The 22,855-nt window shown below is 36.9% G+C and overlaps 8 protein-coding genes across 8 annotated transcripts; 5 read left to right on the forward strand and 3 right to left on the reverse strand.

Moving 5' to 3' along the window:
* Positions 1–1,242: 1,242 nt before the first annotated feature.
* EV154DRAFT_505403 (uncharacterized protein) lies at positions 1,243–3,012 on the forward strand. The gene is made up of 6 exons (XM_051601171.1): positions 1,243–1,412; positions 1,460–1,512; positions 1,575–1,691; positions 1,745–2,488; positions 2,553–2,797; positions 2,854–3,012. The coding sequence occupies exons 1-6, from the start codon at positions 1,325–1,327 to the stop codon at positions 2,933–2,935; spliced, it is 1,329 nt and encodes a 442-aa protein (XP_051458696.1). The 5' UTR covers positions 1,243–1,324; the 3' UTR covers positions 2,936–3,012.
* On the reverse strand, positions 2,970–4,156 carry EV154DRAFT_505406 (thymidylate kinase-like protein). The gene is made up of 4 exons (XM_051601172.1): positions 3,676–4,156; positions 3,507–3,615; positions 3,172–3,448; positions 2,970–3,119 (listed from the first exon to the last, which is right to left on the reverse strand). The coding sequence occupies exons 1-4, from the start codon at positions 3,800–3,802 to the stop codon at positions 2,997–2,999; spliced, it is 636 nt and encodes a 211-aa protein (XP_051458697.1). The 5' UTR covers positions 3,803–4,156; the 3' UTR covers positions 2,970–2,996.
* Positions 4,140–6,425, forward strand: EV154DRAFT_505408 (uncharacterized protein). Its single transcript, XM_051601173.1, has 7 exons — positions 4,140–4,254; positions 4,325–4,593; positions 4,655–4,783; positions 4,854–5,518; positions 5,572–5,922; positions 5,981–6,271; positions 6,357–6,425. Exons 2-6 carry the CDS (start codon positions 4,585–4,587, stop codon positions 6,054–6,056), a joined length of 1,230 nt encoding a protein of 409 aa, XP_051458698.1. The 5' UTR covers positions 4,140–4,254; positions 4,325–4,584; the 3' UTR covers positions 6,057–6,271; positions 6,357–6,425.
* Positions 6,426–6,624: 199 nt separating this feature from the next.
* Positions 6,625–9,416, forward strand: EV154DRAFT_601805 (putative HSP100 protein). The gene has a single exon (XM_051607252.1). It carries the CDS (start codon positions 6,651–6,653, stop codon positions 9,324–9,326), a length of 2,676 nt encoding a protein of 891 aa, XP_051458699.1. The 5' UTR covers positions 6,625–6,650; the 3' UTR covers positions 9,327–9,416.
* Positions 9,417–9,450: 34 nt separating this feature from the next.
* On the forward strand, positions 9,451–12,179 carry EV154DRAFT_441745 (NMDA receptor-regulated protein 1-domain-containing protein). Its single transcript, XM_051596964.1, has 8 exons — positions 9,451–9,607; positions 9,674–9,752; positions 9,812–9,916; positions 9,971–10,128; positions 10,187–10,324; positions 10,387–10,654; positions 10,713–11,717; positions 11,785–12,179. The coding sequence occupies exons 1-8, from the start codon at positions 9,545–9,547 to the stop codon at positions 12,150–12,152; spliced, it is 2,184 nt and encodes a 727-aa protein (XP_051458700.1). The 5' UTR covers positions 9,451–9,544; the 3' UTR covers positions 12,153–12,179.
* A 40-nt stretch (positions 12,180–12,219) lies between these two features.
* On the reverse strand, positions 12,220–12,888 carry EV154DRAFT_562490 (uncharacterized protein; the record flags this gene model as incomplete). The annotated part of the gene is made up of 4 exons (XM_051605727.1): positions 12,220–12,273; positions 12,356–12,440; positions 12,498–12,669; positions 12,750–12,888. 4 exons carry the CDS (start codon positions 12,886–12,888, stop codon positions 12,220–12,222), a joined length of 450 nt encoding a protein of 149 aa, XP_051458701.1.
* Positions 12,889–17,927: 5,039 nt separating this feature from the next.
* On the reverse strand, positions 17,928–18,774 carry EV154DRAFT_505426 (uncharacterized protein). The gene has a single exon (XM_051601174.1). It carries the CDS (start codon positions 18,757–18,759, stop codon positions 18,082–18,084), a length of 678 nt encoding a protein of 225 aa, XP_051458702.1. The 5' UTR covers positions 18,760–18,774; the 3' UTR covers positions 17,928–18,081.
* Positions 18,775–19,319: 545 nt separating this feature from the next.
* Positions 19,320–22,342, forward strand: EV154DRAFT_601809 (E1-like protein-activating enzyme Gsa7p/Apg7p). The gene is made up of 10 exons (XM_051607253.1): positions 19,320–20,101; positions 20,156–20,329; positions 20,400–20,513; positions 20,575–20,749; positions 20,816–20,903; positions 20,967–21,111; positions 21,184–21,342; positions 21,392–21,685; positions 21,742–21,857; positions 21,931–22,342. Exons 1-10 carry the CDS (start codon positions 19,793–19,795, stop codon positions 22,250–22,252), a joined length of 1,896 nt encoding a protein of 631 aa, XP_051458703.1. The 5' UTR covers positions 19,320–19,792; the 3' UTR covers positions 22,253–22,342.
* The last annotated feature ends 513 nt before the right edge of the window (positions 22,343–22,855 follow it).

Here is a 22,855-nt window from a genome sequence, read left to right on the forward strand (position 1 = left end):
TAACTTCTCTTGAACACTTTGATGAATACATTAAAGAATGGAATAAAAATGCATATTTAAGAAAAAACAAGGCAGGTCTTAAGTGTAAGTGTGATTTGGAAAAACTCAAACCTGGCTATTCGTTAAAATCTTTAAAAATCAAAAAAAAAGAAGCGAAAAGAAAAAGCTCTAATGTTTGAAAACAAGATAGCATTTGTCCTGATGCTTCTTCTTAAGGGTAATAACAGGGAACTTCGATTTTTTTCTGTAATGCTGGATTAAAACAGGCTAATTGATTATGTGTGGTTTGTAGGAAGAATTGGGTCTGGCAAGCCGTCTAATTTATCAATCCTGAAATAGGGATCAACACGCTATTACTGGTAACACTAGTCAATAAGACCCCCACTAATGAACGGGAACAGTATTATTTTAACTCTTAGAAAATTTAGCAGAATTCTTAGCCGTAAGCAGCAGAGGGATATAAAAATTTTCAAGCTTAAACCAATGTTTATACAACTTGATCATGCTAAAAAAACCGATTTTACCTCCTAGAAAAAGCGTAGATAATGGGCTGTACATTTTTGGCTTTTTATAAATTCAATCATGTCCACCCAAGAGAGCCTGTCCTATGTATTCAGGCGTCATTAATTGTAATTATGCAGGCTCTTCAGAGGCATCCAACATTTGATAAATAAGATGAGAGTATATGTACGAAACTGACGATGATCTGTTTGAATTATTGGACCATTGTGTTTATTACACTCATACGTAGCTCAATGATTTGTTCAACCGCGTAAAAAAATTAAGCTAGAAGAAAAGTAGCAAATCAAACCAGTGTAAATAGTTATAGCATTTAGAGCACAGTTTAAAAATTTATGATATTCCCAAGCGCACGTATTTATTAATTAATAATACATTGAGAAATTTTGATCCCCTGCTGTAGAAATTTCTTTGATGAAGCTATATGAATAAAATTAATTTTAGTCTTTCTCGATTTAAAAACCTTTTACCCATAAACAACTTGCTGCATTTTAAACATTGAGAAATTCACTGAAAAGTTTATTACTGATGTACCTGTAACATTTATGACTCGCACGTCAAATCGATGACTGACGCTAAAAAACTGGAATACGAGGAACGTGGTGTCACCCAAGATGAGATGCGTGAGTAAAAGTATAAATATTTATCCGAAATATTTTCACCTTGACAGCCAATCAAGTATTCACATCTTTTTCGAAACCTTGGTCACATCCCAAAAGAGAGGAAAAAAAATATGAAAAACCGTGGAAAATAAAACAATTCTCTCTTCTTCCTCTTTTTTTGTAAACAAAAACAAAAAGTCAACATGTCAAGAACTGTCGTAATGAATAATTTTTCGAGATTGCTAAAACCGCTCATGGCCGTACCCTGTCAAAAACGACTTGTGACAAAAGGTAAAAGAAAAGCTTGATAATTTGACAAGTAGTTAATAAGTTATAAGGAATTAAATGCTGCTCGGTGGGTGTAATTCCTTCTATATATCATCAGCAACAGGTAATTGATTACAAAAACTTGAGTTTCGGTAAAAAAAAAAAGATGTTTATGCATGAATATAGAAGAGGAGTTTCCATGCTTCGTCAACGCAATTGGAGCAAAAGAAGGAAGACCCATACAAAGTTCTCGGAGTATCCAAATCGAGCGCCCAGAGCGACATTAAAAAGGCTTACTACAAGGTAATTATTGTTATATGAGTGAGGTATTTGTGTAAATTAATTCCATTCTCCAGCTGGCCAAACAATATCATCCTGATTCAAATAAAGATAAAGATGCCAGAGAAAAATTTGTACAGATCCAGGAAGCATATGAGATTTTATCTGACGAACAAAAACGTAAGCAATACGATCAGTTTGGACATGGATTTGAAGGAGGAAGTCCTTACGGACAAGGCGGATTTTCTGGTGGTTATCCCGGTGGAGATGCTCATGGTTTCCCCGGTGGATTTGATCCCAACGATATATTTAGTCAATTCTTTGGGGGTGGATTCAATGGCAGGGGAGGAGGTTTCGGTGGCGCTGCTGGAACTGGTGGGGCAGATCCATTCCGTCACATGAGTGGTGAGGATATACAAGTACCTCTAACCATCGATTTTATGGAAGCTGTAAAAGGAGCTAAAAAGAAGGTCACTGTAAACCGTGTCACAACATGTCAAACATGTCACGGATCAGGCTTAAAGGAAGGTAAAAAGAAGACAGACTGTAAAGTATGTCATGGATCTGGAACACAAACAGTACAAATGGGTGGATTCCATATGCAAACATCTTGCCAGGCTTGTGGTGGTGCAGGTTCATCGATTCCTCACGATGCTAAGTGCTCTACTTGTGATAGTATTGGAAAAGTAAAGGATCATAAAACTGTGGAGGTTAAAATTCCAGCAGGTGTTGATGATAATTCAAGAATTCGTGTTCCTGGGGCTGGTGATGCGCCACTTAAAGGCGAAGGTCCAAATGGTGATCTGTTTGTATCACTTCGTGTAAGTTTTTTTTTACACATACACAAAAAAAAAGAGATATATGCTTAGTTTTTTATACAATTAGATTCAACCATCCAAAATATTCCGTCGCCAGGAATCGGATGTGTTCTATGATGCAAAGGTGCCATTCTATAAAGCCATACTTGGCGGAAAGATTCGAATTCCTACAATTGACGGTGATGTCGAAGTGAAAGTACCTGCGGGATCCCAACCTAATGATAATATTGCACTTCGAGGAAGAGGTATTCAACGTTTAAGAGGATCTTCTAGAGGTGATCAAATTGTACAATTAAAGATAGAATTACCAAGGTAAGTTTGCCGTATCTTTTTTTTTCTTAATCATTCTTCTCATCTTATTTGTTTAGATCATTACGTGGTAAACAACTTGAAATTATTGAAAAATATGCGGCGCTTGTGGATGATGAATATGCAGACAAAGATAAATAAATAAAAAGTCTCTACCTCATACCCAATCGCTGTATTGTTAACATAATAAAAGTCTTCTTGTTTATTTTTTCCATAAATTAAATTGCAATTCCTGAATGTTATCTTGCAATAAATTTCTAGTGGCATCAATGGTATTCCAAATCTCCTTTTCCACATTTTCTTTGGATTGACTTGCGTCAATAAACTAGATCGACATTTATTAGATCAGGTCATTTTATCACCAAGCCTTTTCTTACCTTCCAACTGTCGTCTTTGAGCTTCATAAATTGATCTCTGACTTTAATCTGTAATTCTCTCTTTTCATAACGTTCATCGCCAAATCCACCTCTCTTTTCAGCATCGTCGATGGATAAATCAAGAAACAAGACAATATCTGGCGTTAATAATCCAATATCAGGATTTCTACACCATTCTAAATCTAAACCCTTTGCAGAAGAGAATGCTACACCAGAGAACGCGTATCTATCGACAACCAAAGTCTTTCCGTTATTCAATTTTTCAGATAAAGTTTTCCTTTGGGCTTTTGGTTAGTCGTCCTTTTTATGATGTGCTGATGTCTCTTATTACATACATGGCCTCCCAACGATTAGCAGAAAATAACAAATGAATGGCATGATCGTCAAGCTCACTTTTTTGTTGAAGGTAGCTGTCGATCATTTTTCCTGTTTGTGTCGTTCGGTCTAATAAACAGGTTTAGGTCAATCACCTTTTGCTCCTTTTCTAAGAAATGAGCTATTTACCAGGAAATTTTACAAGCTCGGTATCAATACCCTTTTGCTGTAAGCTATTGACTAAAATGTCACATTGGGTTGATTTTCCTGAACGATCACAACCTTCAACAACAATTAGTAAACCGCGTTGTGTCATTTTTTTTTATATATTAGAAAGGCAAAAGAAAAAGATTCGCGCGTGATTTCAAAAAAGTTGAACCGGGTTCTGTCAGCAGAAGATAAAAATAAGCAGTTCTCTCATATCATGCTGTGAACAAACAGCTTAAAATGACAGCCATTATTTATTTCTCTTAGTACCCAGAAGAGCGTCCAGGAAGCGATCGCACGGAGAAGTGGATGAGTAGCTTGCATCGTCGGGTGGGGTGCCTTTTTCGTTTGCCATGGTGACGATTACTATAATTAAAATGAAACGAAGACAGAAAATGTGATACATGCTCTCTGAACCACGCTTTATTTTCCTTTTTCCAATAAACAAATACATCTCTTTCTTCCTTATATCTTTCTAGCGAAGCTAAACTTAGTCAATTTTTTCTTTGGGAGATGCTAAACTACTGATCTTTTCCAAGCAAACTTCGATAACAAGAGCGGGTATGTATCACATTTTCTGTCTTCGTTTCATTAACTATAGTACTATTTGTCGTTTCTAATACAAACCCAGTTGATTTCACTCCAATATCCAATGTGATACTGGTTCATAAATCGTAGAATGACACGCCTACTATGGTCGTAATCTGTTCATACAGCTTATAATGAACTTGCAACATTACAATAAAAAAGAGGTTTAGCAGATTATTGCTTTTGGTATCACGAAGGGACAATGTAGTCTGTTCCTATTGGCCGGATTTCAAGTGCATAATGTCATTATGATATCAAGATTTTGCTATTTATTTATTTTTTACCTTTTTCAATTCATACCAAATGGCTTCGGTAAACTGCTAATGCTTATACTAAGCAACGCTATAATAACACCACCGTTTTGTTCCCATAGTTTTTCTTTGATGATTACACTTTTCCCAGTGAGCTCTACGACCGTGAATCAGGCGACTTTACTGCTCCTGTCCGAACTCTAATTGATTTTGCGCCTCATATTCTCCAAGAACTACCAAAGCAAGAAAAAGTGAGTCTGGTTCAACAAATTTAACACTGTAGCTAATGCATTATAAACCTTTCAAAAAAAAAAAAAATAGGATCAAAAACCAATTCATTCAGAGAAACAGGATTCGTGGACAAAGAAGTTTTTATCCTCTACCGGTAAAAGTTATTTTGGCTCACTTTTGACTTCAGAAAGAACACAGGCTTTGACTGAATTTGTAATTCGATGTGGTAACGAGTATGTAAAATCCACAGGAGAAAAAAGACGGGAAGAAGAACGTTTTAAGCAGTATAAGGCTGAAGATCGTAAACGAAGAAAGCGAGAAAATAGGTCGAGATGGTTCAATAAAGAGGAAGTATCATCCTCATCTGAAGACGAAGAAGAAAAGATGGAAGAAAGACTTCGACAAGAAAAAGAAAAGAAACAGGCTGAAAAGGAGAAGAGGGAGAAAGCACAAAAGGAAAAGGCCACTACCTCACAAGATGTAACGCGCAGCGCAACTACAAATAATGCTATCATGACGTCTGCAGTGGCCGCCAGTGTGTTATCACTGTCACTCTATTCAACTTATCAAGCAAGTGTAGCATTTAGTGATATTTCATTCCACAATCAATTGGAATTATTAATTACGCAGATACAATCGATCATTCAAAGTACGGAAGTTTGGATTCAAGAGCATGAAAAGATGAATGATAAAGTGCCAAAACAAGTACGAACAGATCTTATACTGGTTAAACAATTGGTGGATAATTTGATTAGGTAAAGAGGCTGAAGAATTATAAATAGCTTTGTGTGCTAACAATGAAGTATAGACTTGATCCTCGTTCTAATAAAAGAGTCGAGGCAGCCGGATGGGGGTTAAGTGCAGTAGGTGGATTATCTGCATTAGGTGGATTCGCTTTAGGAAGTGCAGCTGTTGCTACAGGAGGAGCTGCCCTTGCAGTAGGTGGAGTAATTGCAATGGTGTCCGCTAAAGCACAGTCTGCCGGTAAAAGCAAATTAGGCGCCAGAGTATTGTTAGAAAGTCAAGTACGTGAAAAGGTGAAGGAGTGTCAGAAGAATGCTAAAGAAAGAGAGAGGATCATCGAAAACGATTTTCATCAACCCAACATACCCGTTAACAAAATAAAAGAAAAGGTAGAAACCAAGACTGGAGAAAAGAGGTAAATACCGCTCTGTTGGGATCCAGCATCAATGTGCATACTAAAGTATTCTTTCTAGGAAATTGACAGAGCCATTGTCTAGTGCAAGTACTGCTGTTCCCAAAAAGAAGGAGAAAACAGCAGTGTTATGTTAAGATACAGTTCCGATTAAGTTTGAGTAAATGTCTGGCTGTTCTTTAAAAAGAGTCATGTCAACCCCCCAGACAGACGGTAAACTTTGCATAAAAATAAACAACTTTTGATTAAACACCCCCGTTTCCCAATAAATCCCCTTCCCGTTCTCCTTTATGATTTGATAATAATTTGCCTTTTACAGTCTCGACTAAGACTATTACGACATGCAAAATGTCTTGAAAAAATCAAAAAGTTAGCGGCGCTTAATATTTATGGATTTCCATTTATGCAGACAGTCTTTACAAAAAACAATATCATACGATTATTATTATTTCTTCTTTGCCAAAGAGTATGAAATAAGCCCCTAATAATATAGTTGTTGGAATCCACTAGAAAGAACTAGCGAATTGAATCAATTGTCTGGCATGTAACATCTGATGAGCGGAGTTCGCCGGTGAGATTTTTCGTGAAGGTTCTACACCCTTCCAGTAAGGGAGCGTCTAAGTTTAAACACCGTTTTTTTTTTTTGCAAGCATATAAAAATGGATTACCCATCCCTCGCATTTTCACCGTTTTTTTATTTTAAATCAAATAATACATAATTTTATATTAATATGAGTGGAATGAATTTTACTGATAAAGTTGAAAAGGCTTTAAGTAGTGCTCAAGCCTTGGCTCGAGAATTTGGAAATTCTCAAATCGCACCTGCACATATCGCTTGTGCATTGCTGGATGAAACTGAAGGAACACCTCTCTTTAAGTCTATCCTTGAAAAGTCTGGCGCTGAAGCTACTACCGTCGAACGTGGATATAAAAAGATGGTAGTGCAATTACCTTCTCAAGATCCTCCCCCACAAGATATCTCTATTGGCTCTCAAACTTCCAAATTATTGCGTGCCGCCGAAAAGTACATGAAGGACCAAAAAGACACTTTTATCTCTATCGATCACATTATTTTGGCATTAGCTGATGATGATGCCACTTTTAAACCCATGAAGGATGCTGGTGTAACCAAGAAAGCTTTACAAGCCGCTGTAACCCAAGTTCGTGGTAATCGTCGTGTTGACTCCAAGAATGCCGAAGAGGTCTACGAAGCGCTTGCAAAGTATGCTATTGATCTTACTCAAATGGCTCAGTCTGGTAAGCTTGATCCTGTTATTGGTCGTGATGACGAAATTCGTCGTGTCATTCGCGTTTTGGCTAGACGTACAAAGAATAATCCGGTTTTGATTGGTGAGCCTGGTGTTGGTAAAACTGCTATTGTTGAAGGTTTAGCTCGTCGTATTATCGAACGTGATGTTCCTCAATCATTACAATGTAAGCTCTTTTCTTTGGACATGGGTGCTTTGATTGCTGGTGCCAAATATCGTGGTGAATTCGAAGAACGTCTTAAGGCTGTATTGAAGGAAGTCAAGGATTCAGAAGAAGGTGTGATTTTATTCATTGATGAAATTCACACTGTGTTGGGTGCTGGTAAGAGTGAGGGTTCAATGGATGCTGCAAACTTACTGAAACCCATGTTGGCTCGTGGTGAATTACGTTGTATTGGTGCTACTACCCTTACTGAATACCGTGAAATCGAAAAAGATCCTGCCTTTGAGCGTCGTTTCCAAAAGGTGGATGTTGGTGAGCCTTCTGTCCCTGCCACCATTTCCATTCTTCGTGGTCTCAAGGAACGTTATGAGAATTTCCATGGTGTCAAGATTACTGATTCTGCTTTGGTTCAAGCGGCTCAACTCTCTGACCGTTATATCACTACTCGTTTCTTACCTGATAAAGCCATTGATCTGATTGATGAGGCCGCTGCCAATACTCGTGTTCAACTTGACTCTAAGCCTGAAGAAATTGATGTACTTGAACGAAAGCACTTCCAACTTGAAATTGAGGCCAAGGCTTTAGGAAAGGAAAAGAACAATAAGGAATCTAACGAACGTCTCAACACTGTCAAGGAAGAAATGGCCAGGATTAATGAAGAGTTGAAACCTTTGAAGCTCAAATATGAATTAACCAAGGGTCGTTTGGATGAAATCCGTGATTTGAAACAAAAATTGGATGATCTCAAGTCTAAGGCTGTTGAAGCTAAGAACCGTTACGATCTTGATACTGCTGCTGATATTGAATATTATGCTATTCCCGATGTTGAACAACGTATTGCTGAACTTCAAGCCGAAAAGCTCCGTAAGGTAAATGAAGAGTTAGCTAATGATCAAGGCACAGATAATACCATTTTGTCTGAGGTTGTTCGCCCCGAACAAATCATGGAGGTTGTTTCTCGTTGGACCGGTATTCCAGTACAAAACTTGGCAAGATCTGATCGTGAAAAGCTCTTGAACATGGAAGCTGAAATTACTAAACATGTAGTTGGACAAGAAGCTGCTGTCAAGTCCGTTTGTAATGCTATTCGTCTCTCTAAGGCTGGTCTTCAAGATCCTCGCAAACCTTTGGCTTCTTTCATGTTCTTGGGTCCCACTGGTGTTGGTAAGACTTTACTCTGTAAAACTTTGGCCGAATTCTTGTTCAATGATGAAAAGGCGATGATCCGTATTGATATGAGTGAGTTGATGGAACAACACAGTGTTGCTAAATTGATTGGTGCACCACCCGGTTATGTTGGTCACGAAGATGGTGGTCTCTTTGAAGCAATTCGTCGTAAGCCTTACTCTGTCGTGTTGCTCGATGAATTAGAAAAGGCTCATAAGGATGTTGCAAATGTCTTGCTTCAAGTGCTTGACGAAGGTTTTATTCATGATTCCAAGGGTCGTAAGATTGATTTCCGTAATACTATTGTTGTAATGACATCTAATTTGGGTGCTGGTCTTCTGGTTGATCAAGTCAAGGGTGATATGATCATGTTAAAGGAAAAGATCTTGGAAGTCGTACGTCAACACTTTAGTCCTGAATTTACCAACCGTATTGATGAACTGGTTATCTTCAATCGTCTTACCCAAAACAACATTACCGGTATTGTTGATGTTCGCCTCAAGGAAATTGGTGAGCGTCTTGCAGATCGTCGTATCACATTACAAGTCTCTACAGCAGCAAAGGAATGGCTTGGTGTCCATGGTTACGAACCTATCTTTGGTGCTCGTCCATTAAATCGTCTTATCCAACAACGTGTATTGAATCCTTTGGCTAGATTAATAATCGATGGTGGTGTTCGTAACGGTGAAATTGCTCATGTTGGACTTTCTGAAGATGGTGAAATTGATGTTATTCGTAACCATGAAAGTGAAGCAGGATATGTTACTGAAGAACCAATGGAGGAAGATGAAGATCATGATATGGATTAAACCCAATTCATTAACTATGTATATAAACACCCTATTGTAAATATCTTGCATGTTAACCAAAAAATATAATAAACATTCATATCAATCCTACTCTATTTTTTTTTTTCATTTGTCTGAATTTAAAGTGAGAATCCGTATAAAAAGTTTTTTTTTTCCTTGCACGGGGGGAGTTATTTTTTTCCTAGTTCTTTCATTTTTTATTTTAAAAAACGACGAATATGGCTGCCGTCAACAAGAGAGAGCTTCCTCCTAAAGAAGCTGCTGTTTTTAGAAATCTCTTGGTAATTTTCTTCTTAAATACTTGACGCGTCTGTATTCTTTAGTTTGACACTTTATTTTCTTTGCAGAAAAACTATGAACTTCGTCAATACAAGAAGGGTTTGAAGTTGGCCGAGGGTATTCTCAAGAAGCATCCTGAACATGGTGGTAATGAACAAGTGAAATATTAATTAAAAGCGAGTTTTAATGACACTTTATTTATTTAGAAACCATGGCCTTGAAAGGTTTGTTCTTGAATAACCTTGAAAAGAAGGAGGAAGGTTACGAATACGTCAAGAAGGGTCTTTTGAAGGATTTGACTTCTCATATCTGTAAGTCAAGGGGATAAAGAATTAACTTGGATGACATCTAATTTGCTTATTTAGGTTGGCATGTTTACGGTCTCTTGTACCGTGCCGATAAAAACTACGAGGAAGCAGCAAAGTGTTATGCCAATGCCTTAAAATTCAACAAGAACGATCTCAACATTCTTCGTGATTTTGCCATCCTTCAAACACAAATGCGTCATTATGATGCTCTTGTTGTATGTATATTTTTTTGCTATTTCCTCCACATTCAGCTACTTATCAGTGTTATTGTAGGATACCCGTACTAGACTTTTAGAATCCAAGCCCCAAAACCCTCCCTTTTGGCTTGGTTTAGCTATTGCTTACCAACTTGTCAATGAGCCTCATAACGGTGTCAAGGTGTTGAACACACACGCCGAATCTAATATTCCTGTAGGTGTCTCTTTTTTTTTTTCTCTTGATAAAAATGTCACTAACAGTTGGTTACAAAATAGGCCGCCTCTACCGATTTTGAAAAGTCTGAATTGCTCATGTATCACAACATGTTGTTGGAAGAGACTGGTGATTTCCAAAGCGCTTTGGACCATCTTTTGGAAATTGAATCCCAAGTCACCGATAAGAGATCATGGAAGGAAAAGAACGCCTTGTATTTGGTCAAGTTGGGTAAAAAGGAAGAAGGAGAGAAGGCTTATAGAATCTTGATCAGTGAGAACCCTCATAATGGTGCTTATATCAAGGCTCTTTTGGCCCTCAAGGAAAAATGTAAGATATATTGATATGTATGAGGTTATTGTTTCACTGACATGGTATGTGTTTTTAGCTGAGATTAACAATGTCTTGACCGATCTTTTCGCTCAGTATCCTCGTTCCAAGGCCATTGAGCATTTGATTCTTGAACATGCTGAAGGTGAATCCTTCAAGGTCAAGGTTGAGGCATCTCTTCAAAACGGTTTAAGAAAGGGTATCCCATCTTTATTTGCTGCCATGAAGAAATACTATGCCGATGCTGAGAAGCAACGTGTGATTGAAGAACTCGTCGTTGGTTACAGTGTTTCTTTAGAAAAGAATGGTACCTTTGGCGCTGACTCTGCCAAGGAACCTCCCACTGCTTTATTATGGACCTTGTATTATCTTGCTAAGCATTACGATTTCCATCATAAGCTCGAAAAGGCACTCGAATTGATCAATAAGGCCATCGCTCATACTCCTACCGTCGTTGAACTTTACATGACCAAGGGCAGAATCTTGAAGCATTCTGGTGACGCCCAACAAGCATCCAAGGTCATGAACGAAGCTCGTGAAATGGATCTTCAAGATCGTTTCATCAACTCCAAGAGTGCCAAGTATATGTTGCGTGCAGGAGAAATTGAAGAGGCTGAACGTGTCTTGGGTTTATTCACTCGTAAGGATGTTAACACTGTTCAAGATTTGACCGATATGCAATGTCAATGGTTCATGACTGAAGAAGGTAATGCCTACCTCAACAAAAAGGAATATGGTAAGGCCTTGAAGCGTTTCCATACTCTTGAAAAGTTCTATGTTGATTACTTTGATGATCAATTCGATTTCCACACCTATTGTCTTCGTAAGTTGACTCTCCGTTCTTATGTCGACACTTTGCGTTGGGAAGATAAGCTCAGAGCTCATCCTTTCTACCTCAAGGCCGCTAAGGGTGCTGTCCAAGCCTATTTGGCTCTTGCTGATAAACCTGCTGGCACTGATGAATTTGATGAAGCCAACATGTCTGAAGCCGATAAGAAGAAGGCTAGAAATAAGGCTCGTAAGGCTGCGTTGAAGGCTCAACAAGATCAAGAAGCAAAGAAGGGTAATTATAAAAAAAAAAAGGAGAGAAAGCAGCATAAAAATGGGAAATTCCTAACTTGTTTAATTAGCTCAAGAAAAGGATGATGCTATTAAGCAAAAGCATGACAAAAAGCCTGTTGATTTAGATCCTGAGGGAGAGAAATATGCCAACACTGAGAAGCCCTTAGAGGATGCGCTCGTATTTGTTAAGCCTTTGGAATTATTGGCTCCTCAAAATGTTGAAGTTCATGCTCTTGGATTCGAGATTTATATTCGTCAACAAAAGTACTTATTAGCTGTCAAGGCTCTTGGCAAGATCGCTAGAATTGACAAGAAGACACCTTCTTTAAAGACTAACTTGGATAGATTGGAAGCCGCTGTTAAGGCTCACAAAGATTTAGACCCCAAGATCAAGCAAGTTGTTGATCTTGAACTCACTGAAATCAGCAAATTATAAAAAAAAAATAAACTTTTTTTTTAATGCAAAAAAAACAACTGAAAACGGAGGTTTAAATTTAGGTTTATCAATCAATGTCCATTGAAGTTGGAGAATAGTAATCCGATGGCTTATTAAGGACCTAAGTAAGAAGGGAGGGATAAAGAGAGGTGAGTTTATGGGGGTATTTTTCTTGATATGATTATTTGCTATGAAAAAAAAACCTCGATTGCTTTGTGTTTGTGTGGTTTATGGTTCAATGCTTTCAAAATATTCTGATATGCTAAAATATCTCTCGGGTCTGTCAACCTATCCATTGAAAAGTTAATAAAACGCTTGATAGATGAGCTAAAATTAAGGATTTACTCTGGGTTCCCCAATACAAAATTGGGAATTCTGGGTTTATTTTCACCTGGCCGTATTTCCATGGGAAGACCATTTTCGTCTACATCAATTATGACTTGTCCATTGGCATCAAGTGACATAAACTCAGGTTCAGAGGAAGGATCCTCGGTGAATTGATAAACTTGTGGATGCACTAATCGAAATGGTAACCAAAAATATAAATCTCAAAACCGTATTTACAAAGAGAGAGAGAGAGAGAAAAAAATGTCTTACTTGGGTCAAGTGTCATTGCAGCCATTTCTTTTGCAAAACTTTCTTCAGATATAAACTTCTTCCTTGGTAAACCATAAGGAGGACCGTCATATTCCAGAGAGTTGTCATGGGCTCTTTTCTTTGGGGAATGAGTGTTCATTAAAGAGATTAAGAGGGAGAAAGGAGTCAAGCTTAAAATTATACGAGACAACCCTTTTTGGGGCATGTCTCCCCATTGGGGTTTTTTTTTTATCTCAGGTTTCTTAGGGGCCGCTGGTGTTTTCTTAAGGATCGCCCAGTCAGGGAACCATTATGGTCGTATCTACTACGGTAAGACTTTCAACTTTAAGGGAGTATTTCTTATGGAGTTCCTTTGCTGCAGTGGTTGGCTTTGTGAGACATGCGTCTACGTCAGGCTCTGTCAACTATAACCATAAGAACTCAGCATTTCCAAGTAAACTCAACAAAGGAGCATACATTGGCAAAGCAGAAGGTTTTTTTTTTTTCGTACAATCTTAATCGTTATCCGCCTAATTAAAATAAATTGGCTGTAGAAACCATGGCATGCAAGGTTTATTCCACAAGGTAAGCTGCCATCGAGAAAAGTTGCTCCATACCGTAAATCGAAATTATATCAACCAAAGCATTGATACAAATACCTTTGGGGAAATTCTATTTCAAGCCTATAGCACAGTGGTTGTTAACCCAATATTTTCACAATAGAAGACGCAATTGAACCAAGTATTGAGATTGATTTAGGCACGTTTGTTTTGTTCTGATCTCTCAATAGCTTTGCTTCTCCCTCCCTAGTTCCGAAAAAGAAACCAGGAAAATTATACATGGAAAGGAAGGTATTAGGAAGAAAGTGAAACATGTTTATTATATTAAAGGAGGTACAATTTGTTACCTTTTGTCATTTTTAAAAGTGGCACGGTTACAATATGACAAATTCATTAGACATACAGCAGTCTACTCCAAACTAAAAATGACATTTTGTTTCTAAAACCTGTGAAAACGAACGGTCATCTCCCTTGAAAGACAATACAAATTATATTATAAGCTAGCATAGAAAAGTATGATAGTACAATGAACATCAGTTTAGATTAGAAGGTTAGCTGTTTTTAACAATTAATGGGCACTTTTATAACTTTTTTTTTTTTTTGATCTACAATTACGATTAAAAGTTTTCTAGTTTGAGGGACTTAATTCTTTAATACGCATTGAGTTGATTTTTATAAAAAAAAAAAAAAAAAATGCTAAATAAGTTATTACTTGATCTATGCTACTACATTTTGTTTCTTGTGTATTTGTAGTATAATTTCCAATGCAATGTTCAGATAATAAGCTTAATAAAATTAAAAATGTCAATTGACACATTTGAAAAGAATGGTCTCTAAATCACACATGTAAATACTGTCGCAACAATAAATTGAGGGCGCTTGTCTACAAAAGTCGATCTGGAAATGTTAATAAACTAAAATACGAGGTAAAATCTGGTGGATTCAGGAATAATTACATCTAAATCTGTATGCCAAATAAACCGAACAAATATGATGAAGGTGTATGAATCAAGGTATTGACTGAAATAGCTAGGGTCAGGAGTATCTATACCCGATTATCTACCACCTATGTATATGCTGCCATCGTTTGTAAAGGTCAATAATCTGTCTTTATATGGACAAACACTACAGAATCTGATATTGACGAGATCTGCATCAATCCTCTTACGGGTATGGTGCATATATACAGAGAAGCAACAAAAAGTTTTTTTTTTCCTATATGTAGAAGCAAACTCTTTTTTATCGTCTACGATAATTTGAAATCAAGATTAAAAACGGTTTTAGAAACCTGCTTATCTTTAAGGCTCGGCTCTTTATAAAGCAGTATCTGATAACTGACTTATTTTTTGCGCTTTAACATGTTTAACCAAATGTAATGCACGCTCATTCGGCTGTATTAACATGGACCAGTCAATAAGTATCATAAGACTTTTGCTACATTGAAAAGTCACACACAAAATGTAGGTCTCTCTTATTAAAAGTCAACCATGCAACTGATTACAAGTGTTTTCAGTACGCGTTTTTGGAGTATTGTTCCTTGTGTGTGTAATTCGTTGATGATGTATTTCTCTCAAGGATATAAACCAGTTGTTTCACGGTAAAGAAAAAAAATCTTGGGCAGCTTTGATAAGCAGACCAAACGAGCATTAAGCAGTACTCTTTCAGATTGGACTAAAATAAATAAATAATACCCGTTTTTTTAAAAAAAAAGTGAGGAATATGTATAAACTCAGGAAGGGAGGGGGGGGGGGTCGATGATCTTTAAATTGATGGATCTCGGTATATCTTTATTTAACAAAATGTGGGGGTGTTTATGACGCTGAATTCACATACATAGTCTGGATTCTAAGAACCCAAAATCAATAATTTTGAAACGGTGACACGTTAAAGAATTTTACAATCGTAATCTTAATCTTTGTTACGACATGACGTATAATTATTCATAAAATGATATAGTACTATATATAAAAAAGAGAGTCCGCTACCTGTTTGCTGTTTATTAGACAGCTTTTTTTTTTATATTATGTGAATATAGGTGTGATATAAGGAACACTACAAATAAGACTACGCCATGCCTAAGCTACATTGTGTAATACCCTTAGTAAGCATTGCTTTATCCGTGGTTAAAACTGGTCCGTTCCCTGTTATTTATTTAATCGTGTACTACCAGGCGTGCCGGATGGTTATCATCCAAACTTTTTAGTCTAGATTTTCTTGGCAAGTCTATTTGCAAAGTCAATTACCTATCAAGTTATATACATGTATTTTTTTTTTCTGGGACAAACAATATGATTGTGGAGAAGAAGGATGCTGCGATAATTAATTGAAGAATCAGGGTCAGTATCAGTTCTCTATCTTTAAAAGATAGGTATAATTTGGACACAATCTAGCAAACTGATCGAGCCAGTAAAGAAAAGGTTGGGAAAATAACGGACTTGTTTTGACTTGAGAAGTGTCAATTTTTAGAATGTTTGGTTGGCCGACACTTTTAGGAAGGATACAATCAGAGCAAATCAGCTCATTTATTGACGTAAACGAGACCATGACGTTCAGACTGGTAGCGTCAGTATGTGTGTGACATAAACCCTGAAGAGTTTTCCATTTATTGCAACTCCATTTTTTTTTTTATGATTAACATAAATTGCGGATGATATGGCAACTGGCAAATGCATTTCCTCGGCATGTCGTCATTTATAGAAAAATAGTTGGGGGGTAAGAAACTGAAACCCCCCCCCCCCCCAAGGAAGGACAAAAAACGTAAAAGATGCTCCCATATGGCGAGCAACTCCGTTGATAGAATAAAGCTTACAGACCACGTTTTGATATTTCAGGCCGATACGCTATCCAATCGAATACGACTAGGTACACTCATCAGTCTCCTGCCCAGAAATTAGAATAGTTTTGATATCGTATCACCTTGATTGGGCGATAAATAGGGTTTACGAAAGGAATGATAAGCTTTTGTACAACGTAGATTCGACATAAATTGTGTTGTCTGATTATTTTTTTCTGTGAGTGAATGTAGAATAAGACGCACAACAACCTTAACCTTAAGGAAAATATTGCATTATCTCGGGGACATTCTCGTACATCAGGTCATCCTTCTTTTTATTACCTTACGATTTTACATAAATTAAAACTGGTATCACACTGTCTAGGGGTAAGTAAAATAGTAAGTAATCGGGAAATTTTTGGCCATTTAAAGTGTACAAAACGGGATAAAATTTAATCATCCGTTTGATAGCCCGCTTAAACGTGTGGTATCATTTTATTTTTATGAGTCTATCCACTTTTGTGAAATAAACTAATGCTCCACACACTTTGAACCAATGGGTTTAGGACTGCAGCATTGGATATTAAGAAAGTATATTTCTTTATAAGCTATAGTCTGTAGTTTTTGTTTATTTTTTTGTGATGCAGTTCAAACTAAATCATCAGCATGTGTCAGAGGGAAGCTCCATTGGGAATATGATACAGAGATGTAAGTGGATAAGATACATTCTTCAAATATGCGTAACATACAAATAATGGGGTAATTATGTAGTGCTGCAGCTATTTCTTGTTTATTAGCTAGACAGCCATCCCTGAATAAAATAGTAGAAGGATAAATGTAGAACCGTATTCTGTTCTTTTACTGCGCACCTAAAATGAGTGATTATGCCGACCTACTAATTCACCTGGCGCTGTCTTAGTTGTGACATTTACTGCAGAAGAAGTAATGAAAAAAAAAGCGCCTAGTTTTACTGTAAATACGGGTTTTCTTTGTTTTCCCAGAAAGCAGTGTATGGGGGGAAAAGACAGTTCCAGGCATGTATGTCATATCTTCTATTTTTGAAATTCAGCGGGGATTTGATCAAAAGCTTTCTAAAGCAAATCGGCAGAAAGCCGTGGAAGCGGAGATCGAATACAACTCCGGGCATTTTTTTTTTTTTTTTTTTGCTGCTTCATGCACGTTTTTGGAATAGCATTGAGAATAAACTGTCAAAAGAAAAAAAAAATCGAGCCACTCAAATCATGAGATTTTAAATAACCAATCAAGGGACAATATGGTGTATTAAGTGTGTTTGAGTGTTTATCAAGGTAGAAACATATGATAAAAACGTAAGATTAAACCACATGATAGTTGGTCAGACAAATATTTCAAATTCAGTGTGTGACAGGACAGGAACAATAGATAGAGTGCCCTTGATCTTGACTAGAGATAACCATGGGGTAAGTTGGTTAAGTAAGTAAGGCGGGGACGAATACGGTATTAAAGTGAAACTAGGCCATTTGATGTACTGCGATTAAGTTATGTAAGTAGCAAGGGTTGTTCCCGTTTTCCAAGGGCTCTTTTGACTCATGTCTGGGGGGAAACTAAGAAAAATCTGATTAGTATGAATCCCCGCTTGCAAATAAAAATGGTGTGGAGAAAATCGAGGGAAAGATACGGATGGAGATTGGGCCATGTGCAAAAAAGAAAAAAAAAAGACCCTGAAACATACTTGACCAATCAAAAGTAATATTTGATAAGCACACCTTTTTTTAAGGGTGGAAAATGAACAACGGGAAAATCTGGGTCACGGCTGAAAATTAGGGTAATGTCGGATTAAGCGGAATATAGATTAAATTATTTTTATTTTAGAAAAAATAGAGTGGGGGGGAGGGTTATATTAAAATGCGTTATATAAATTGCTATACATAATTAATGAATGGGATTTGTGTGTGTGTGTGTGTGTGATTGTGCTTATTATATACATGAAATGCTATGAAAGGGGAGGAGAGAAAAGAAAGAGAAAATATACATATGAAATTTAGAATTGAACAACAGAATGAATGGAGGGTAATGAAGCATCGTTCATAAGGCTGTTTGTTGGCATAGTAGAAACAGAAGGACTGATAGGAGGCAATACACGTGCTTGAGGAGGTCTATCTAACAAATCTAAAAGACTTGGGTGATTGTGCTTTGTCATACGAGTGGACATGGAATCAAATTGGTTACATTCTAACGGAGCCAATTTAAACATTGAGATCCTTGGTGAGCCAATAGGAGACAAGATAGTTGGAGATAATGTGGGTGATTGTTCTGGGGTAAAAATCATTTCGTCGTTATCTTGAGAAAAGTTGGAACTTGTTGAGAGAGCAGGTGAAGGTGGCATTGAGCGAGAAACAAGCACAATGGGTTGATGTTGTTGTTGTTTAATATTCTTGCGAACACGTCTCTTGTTAGGTGAAGTGTGAATACGCACATGGCGAGTTAATTCATCAGAACGTGAAAACTTTTTGGCACAACCGGGAAATGTACATTGATGAGGTTTTTCACCTGTATGAGTACGAATATGACGAGTTTGATGTTCTAAGCGGTAAAATGATTTGGGACACATTGGACACTTGTAAGGTCTGGGAATGTTGGCTTTGTCAAGAGGTGTAATCGCTCTTTTAGTGGCCGGTGTGTTAATATCGTGCAATGTTTGGAATAAGGTAGAATTCATTTTTTTTTTTTTTGGTGTGGGGAAATATAATATGAAAAAAAAATTGTAGAAAGGGTGAGAAAATATGGGAGTCCCTTTATATAAAAAAAAAATTCTTAATTTGGTAAGTGCTCTTTTTTGTGATGATGGCTGAGATAAGACGCCCTGTAAGACATGCTTACAATGGTTTTTTCTCCACAACATCCGAAAAAAGATGAAGGCGATAACCCAAAAAGGAAATCCCTTAAAAAAAACTTATTTCACACGTTGCTTTTTGATTTTATTACCATGGTAACAAATATAGGGTGAAAAAAAAAAATTGTATACATTAAAAAAAAATATATAAAAAAAAAATTAAATACTTATCAATAGATAGCACATAGATAATCAATAAAAAAAAAAAAAAAATAGAAGTGAAGACGACCTTTAAAAAAAGTCTTATCTTAATACCATATCAAATTTAATTCTCCTTTTTTTCCCTATTCTACCCCCCTCTCTCCCTTCTCCCCTCTCTCTTTTTTCTCCTTCCTATGTGTGGGGTAAATCAATACCAGATCGTCGGGCTATTTTCATTATCAATTCCGATTATTAAACAAAAAAAAAAACTCAAATGTTTCTCATTCCGAATAATCATCACGCAATAAGGGTCAGATATCTTTTTTTTTTCATGAAAAACTGCGTGGAAAAAATCACACCACGGGTGTAGACCCTTTTGATTGCATACCAGTCTTTATTAACATGAGATAATCATTCTGGAATGAATCTCCAGTAAAAAAAAAAAAAAAAAAAAATAGATGTCCGTGCTTATTATCCAATCAAGTGGTATCACTCTTTCACACGCTGGATGATATACAGCGATCCTCTATCAAGAAACTCATACTGACATTACACGTGAAGCCTATTCCATCCGGCTTTCATAAATAAGATATGTCGGCTTTTTAAAATTGATCTGTCTACCATTTGTCTTGTGAGCAGTCACAAGATAAGGGCGCTCCCCACCCACCAGTGGGAAACAACAAGAATTACGCATTAATATTCATGCTTCCTCCCCCTTATGACTGGAACAATACTTAAATTCACACCGTTTAATTCTGCAGTAGATGCTTCCTTTTGGCAAGCTCTTGTAAGCAAGAAATTAGACGTATTGAAACTATCTGAAGAACAACAATCTGTTCATGGCGAGTATACATTGGGTCAATCTGTCCTCAATGACCAACAGGAAACTGTGGTTTTGCCCTCTCGGTTTTCTATCCCAGCTAACGGACTTGAAGTAAAAGGGGAAGGCACACTGGTCCTTACTAATACCATTGAAGAGTTCCGCACAATTGATAAGAACGCACTGTTTCAACAAGTAACAGAAAAGGTAATTCAGTCCCTATTTAACACTTTTTTTTGAAATAGCTAAAAGGAAAAACAGATAAAAAAAGGAGTAGATAGTGGTGAAGCGGTTACAAATCCACATGTTTTATCTTCATTTCTGTTAGTTACATTTGCAGATTTGAAGAAATACAAGTTTTATTATTGGTTTGCATTTCCTGCAATCATGCCGCAACCTGATCCATGGACAAGTCAGCCTATCAGCAACTGCCCTGTAAAAAAATAAATAACTCTCCTTATTATTCTTTGTGTTAGCTAAACTTTTTTTTTTTTTAAACACATAGATACTGGAGCATGTTGAATGGCCTTTTTTTTTGCTGAAGGAAACGGCAGGTGAAATGATTGTAACACAACTGTGTGATTTTAATGAATTTTTCAAAGATATCGACCAAGATAATGTAATCTATCTAAATTACTCTTTTTTATATATACATGACTAATAGATAGTAAATTATACAGCGCATTGTTGGTTTTGTCGACCCTTCATCTACAGATACTCCTGGCTGGCCCTTGCGCAATTTATTGTATCTATTAAATACTGCATTTCATGTGACAAAAATTAAAATTTTGAGTTATCGTAAACAAAACTCATTGCTATTTCAAGTATCTTTACCCGCAGGTTCTTCCTATCAAGGTAATCCCCTATTATTTCTTATTATTATTCCTTTTTTAACAAAAAAAAAAAAAAAAAAAAAAATAGAGGTTAAATCTGTGGGGTGGGAAAGAAACGTGCAAGGCAAACTTGGGCCTAGAATGGTAGACCTGGGACCGCTCATGGATCCAACTAGGTAAAATAAATAATAAAATATCATAATAAACAGTGTATGATACATACTAACCTAATTGCCTAGACTTGCCGACACTTCTGTCGACCTCAATTTAAAGTTGATGAGGTGGCGCTTAATGCCTGACCTTGATTTGGAAAAGATTAAGCAAACCAAATGTCTACTACTTGGTGCGGGTACCCTGGGCTGTTATGTGGCTAGGTGTTTAATTGTATGTAAATTCCATGTATTTCACATGATTATTTAATTATGCGTGCGTGTACTTTTTTTTCTTTTTTCTTAGGGTTGGGGTGTACGACATATTTCCTTTGTTGATAACGGTAAAGTTTCCTTTTCTAACCCTGTAAGACAACCATTGTATCAATTTGAGGATTGTTTGCACGGTGGCTCTCCCAAAGCTGAAACTGCCGCTCAAAACCTCAAATTAGTTCAACCCACCATTGTAGGTCATCTCTATTTGTGCTTACTGAACTATGACTAATCTCTAACAGACCTCTGTGGGCTACAATCTGTCGATTCCCATGCCTGGCCATCCGTCAACGTCAGACGAAAAGCTAGCAAAAGACATTGAAAGTTTATCATCACTAATCGAATCGCACGACGTCATTTTCCTTCTCACAGACAGTCGAGAAAGTCGATGGTTTCCAACATTATTAAGCGCCAAATACAACAAGATGGTGATTAATAGCGCGCTTGGATTTGACACGTATCTCGTGATGCGACATGGAACAAGCGTAAACGGACTAGGGTGTTACTTTTGTAATGATATAGTTGCTCCCAATGATGTAAAAGGTCTAGAATATGTTTATTATCTCCACTTTCTTTAATTGTTTTTATTTAGTCTCTTACTGATCGTACGCTGGATCAACAATGTACCGTGACTAGGCCCGGATTGGCTGCAATCGCTGCGGCATTATCTGTTGAATTAATGGTATCACTACTTCAACATGCTGAAGGGTAATCATTTAAACTCCCGTCAAAAATTTTCATCTTTTTTCTAAAAACAAAAAAATTTCTTTGTTTTGATAAGGATCAATGCAAAGGCCGATACGACAAATAACTCTACCATTCTGGGATTATTGCCTCACCAAATACGCGGCTTTTTGGGTCAATTTAGCAATATGTTAATCGCAGGACAGTCTTATGATAGATGCACAGCTTGTTCAGACAAGATTCGGATTGCTTATGATAAGGACAATCTGAGTTTTATGACACAAGCCTTGAAAGACCCTCTTTATTTAGAGGAACTAACTGGGTTAGCAGCCATGAAGGCAGAGAGTGAAGCGTTGTTACTTCAAACTGACTGGGCAGAGGATGAGGAGGATGAGGATGATGAAGGGCTTTTAATTTAAGGGTGGGAATTTTCCCTTGGAGGGGAGGTCTGATCCTATATATTACAAATAAACATACAAATCCCCACACATATGTTTTTGTGTTACCTTACTTCTATCGGAAAAAAGCGTGTTAGAAATATATAAAAAACTTTAAAAGGTCGATCGTGTTAGTTTCCCGTGAAGAACAATATCCGGGGATAAAAAAAAAAAACTGGTGGTAATTTTCCTTCTCCCCATCGTACGAGGGAATGCTTTTTCGCTTGTGTACGGAATACACTTCCGCAAATGTGACAAATATTTTACCGGTATGACACTGAAGCATATGAAATCCAAATTTAAGAATTTTTTTTTCCCCACATTTTTTGTCAAACATGTTTTCTATTTTATTGTGATACTACTTTACAAACCACTTTTTGATTTGTGTTACCTAGCAACCCCGTACCTTTTTTTTTTTTTTTTTTTTTTATCACCCAAATTAAACACATGCAGCTATGCCAACTTTATGTTATTTGTCTGGGAAGAAAACAAAAATAAATGAACCCCAGTCGCCAACCCAATCTTGTTTAAACATGCACGTTTCCCGTAGCTCTAATCTCTTTTTCAAAAATCGCTGGTAATAAT

This window comes from Mucor mucedo, assembly GCF_025094135.1.
Source record: "Mucor mucedo strain NRRL 3635 chromosome Unknown EV154scaffold_35, whole genome shotgun sequence".
Lineage (NCBI taxonomy): Eukaryota > Fungi > Mucoromycota > Mucoromycetes > Mucorales > Mucoraceae > Mucor > Mucor mucedo.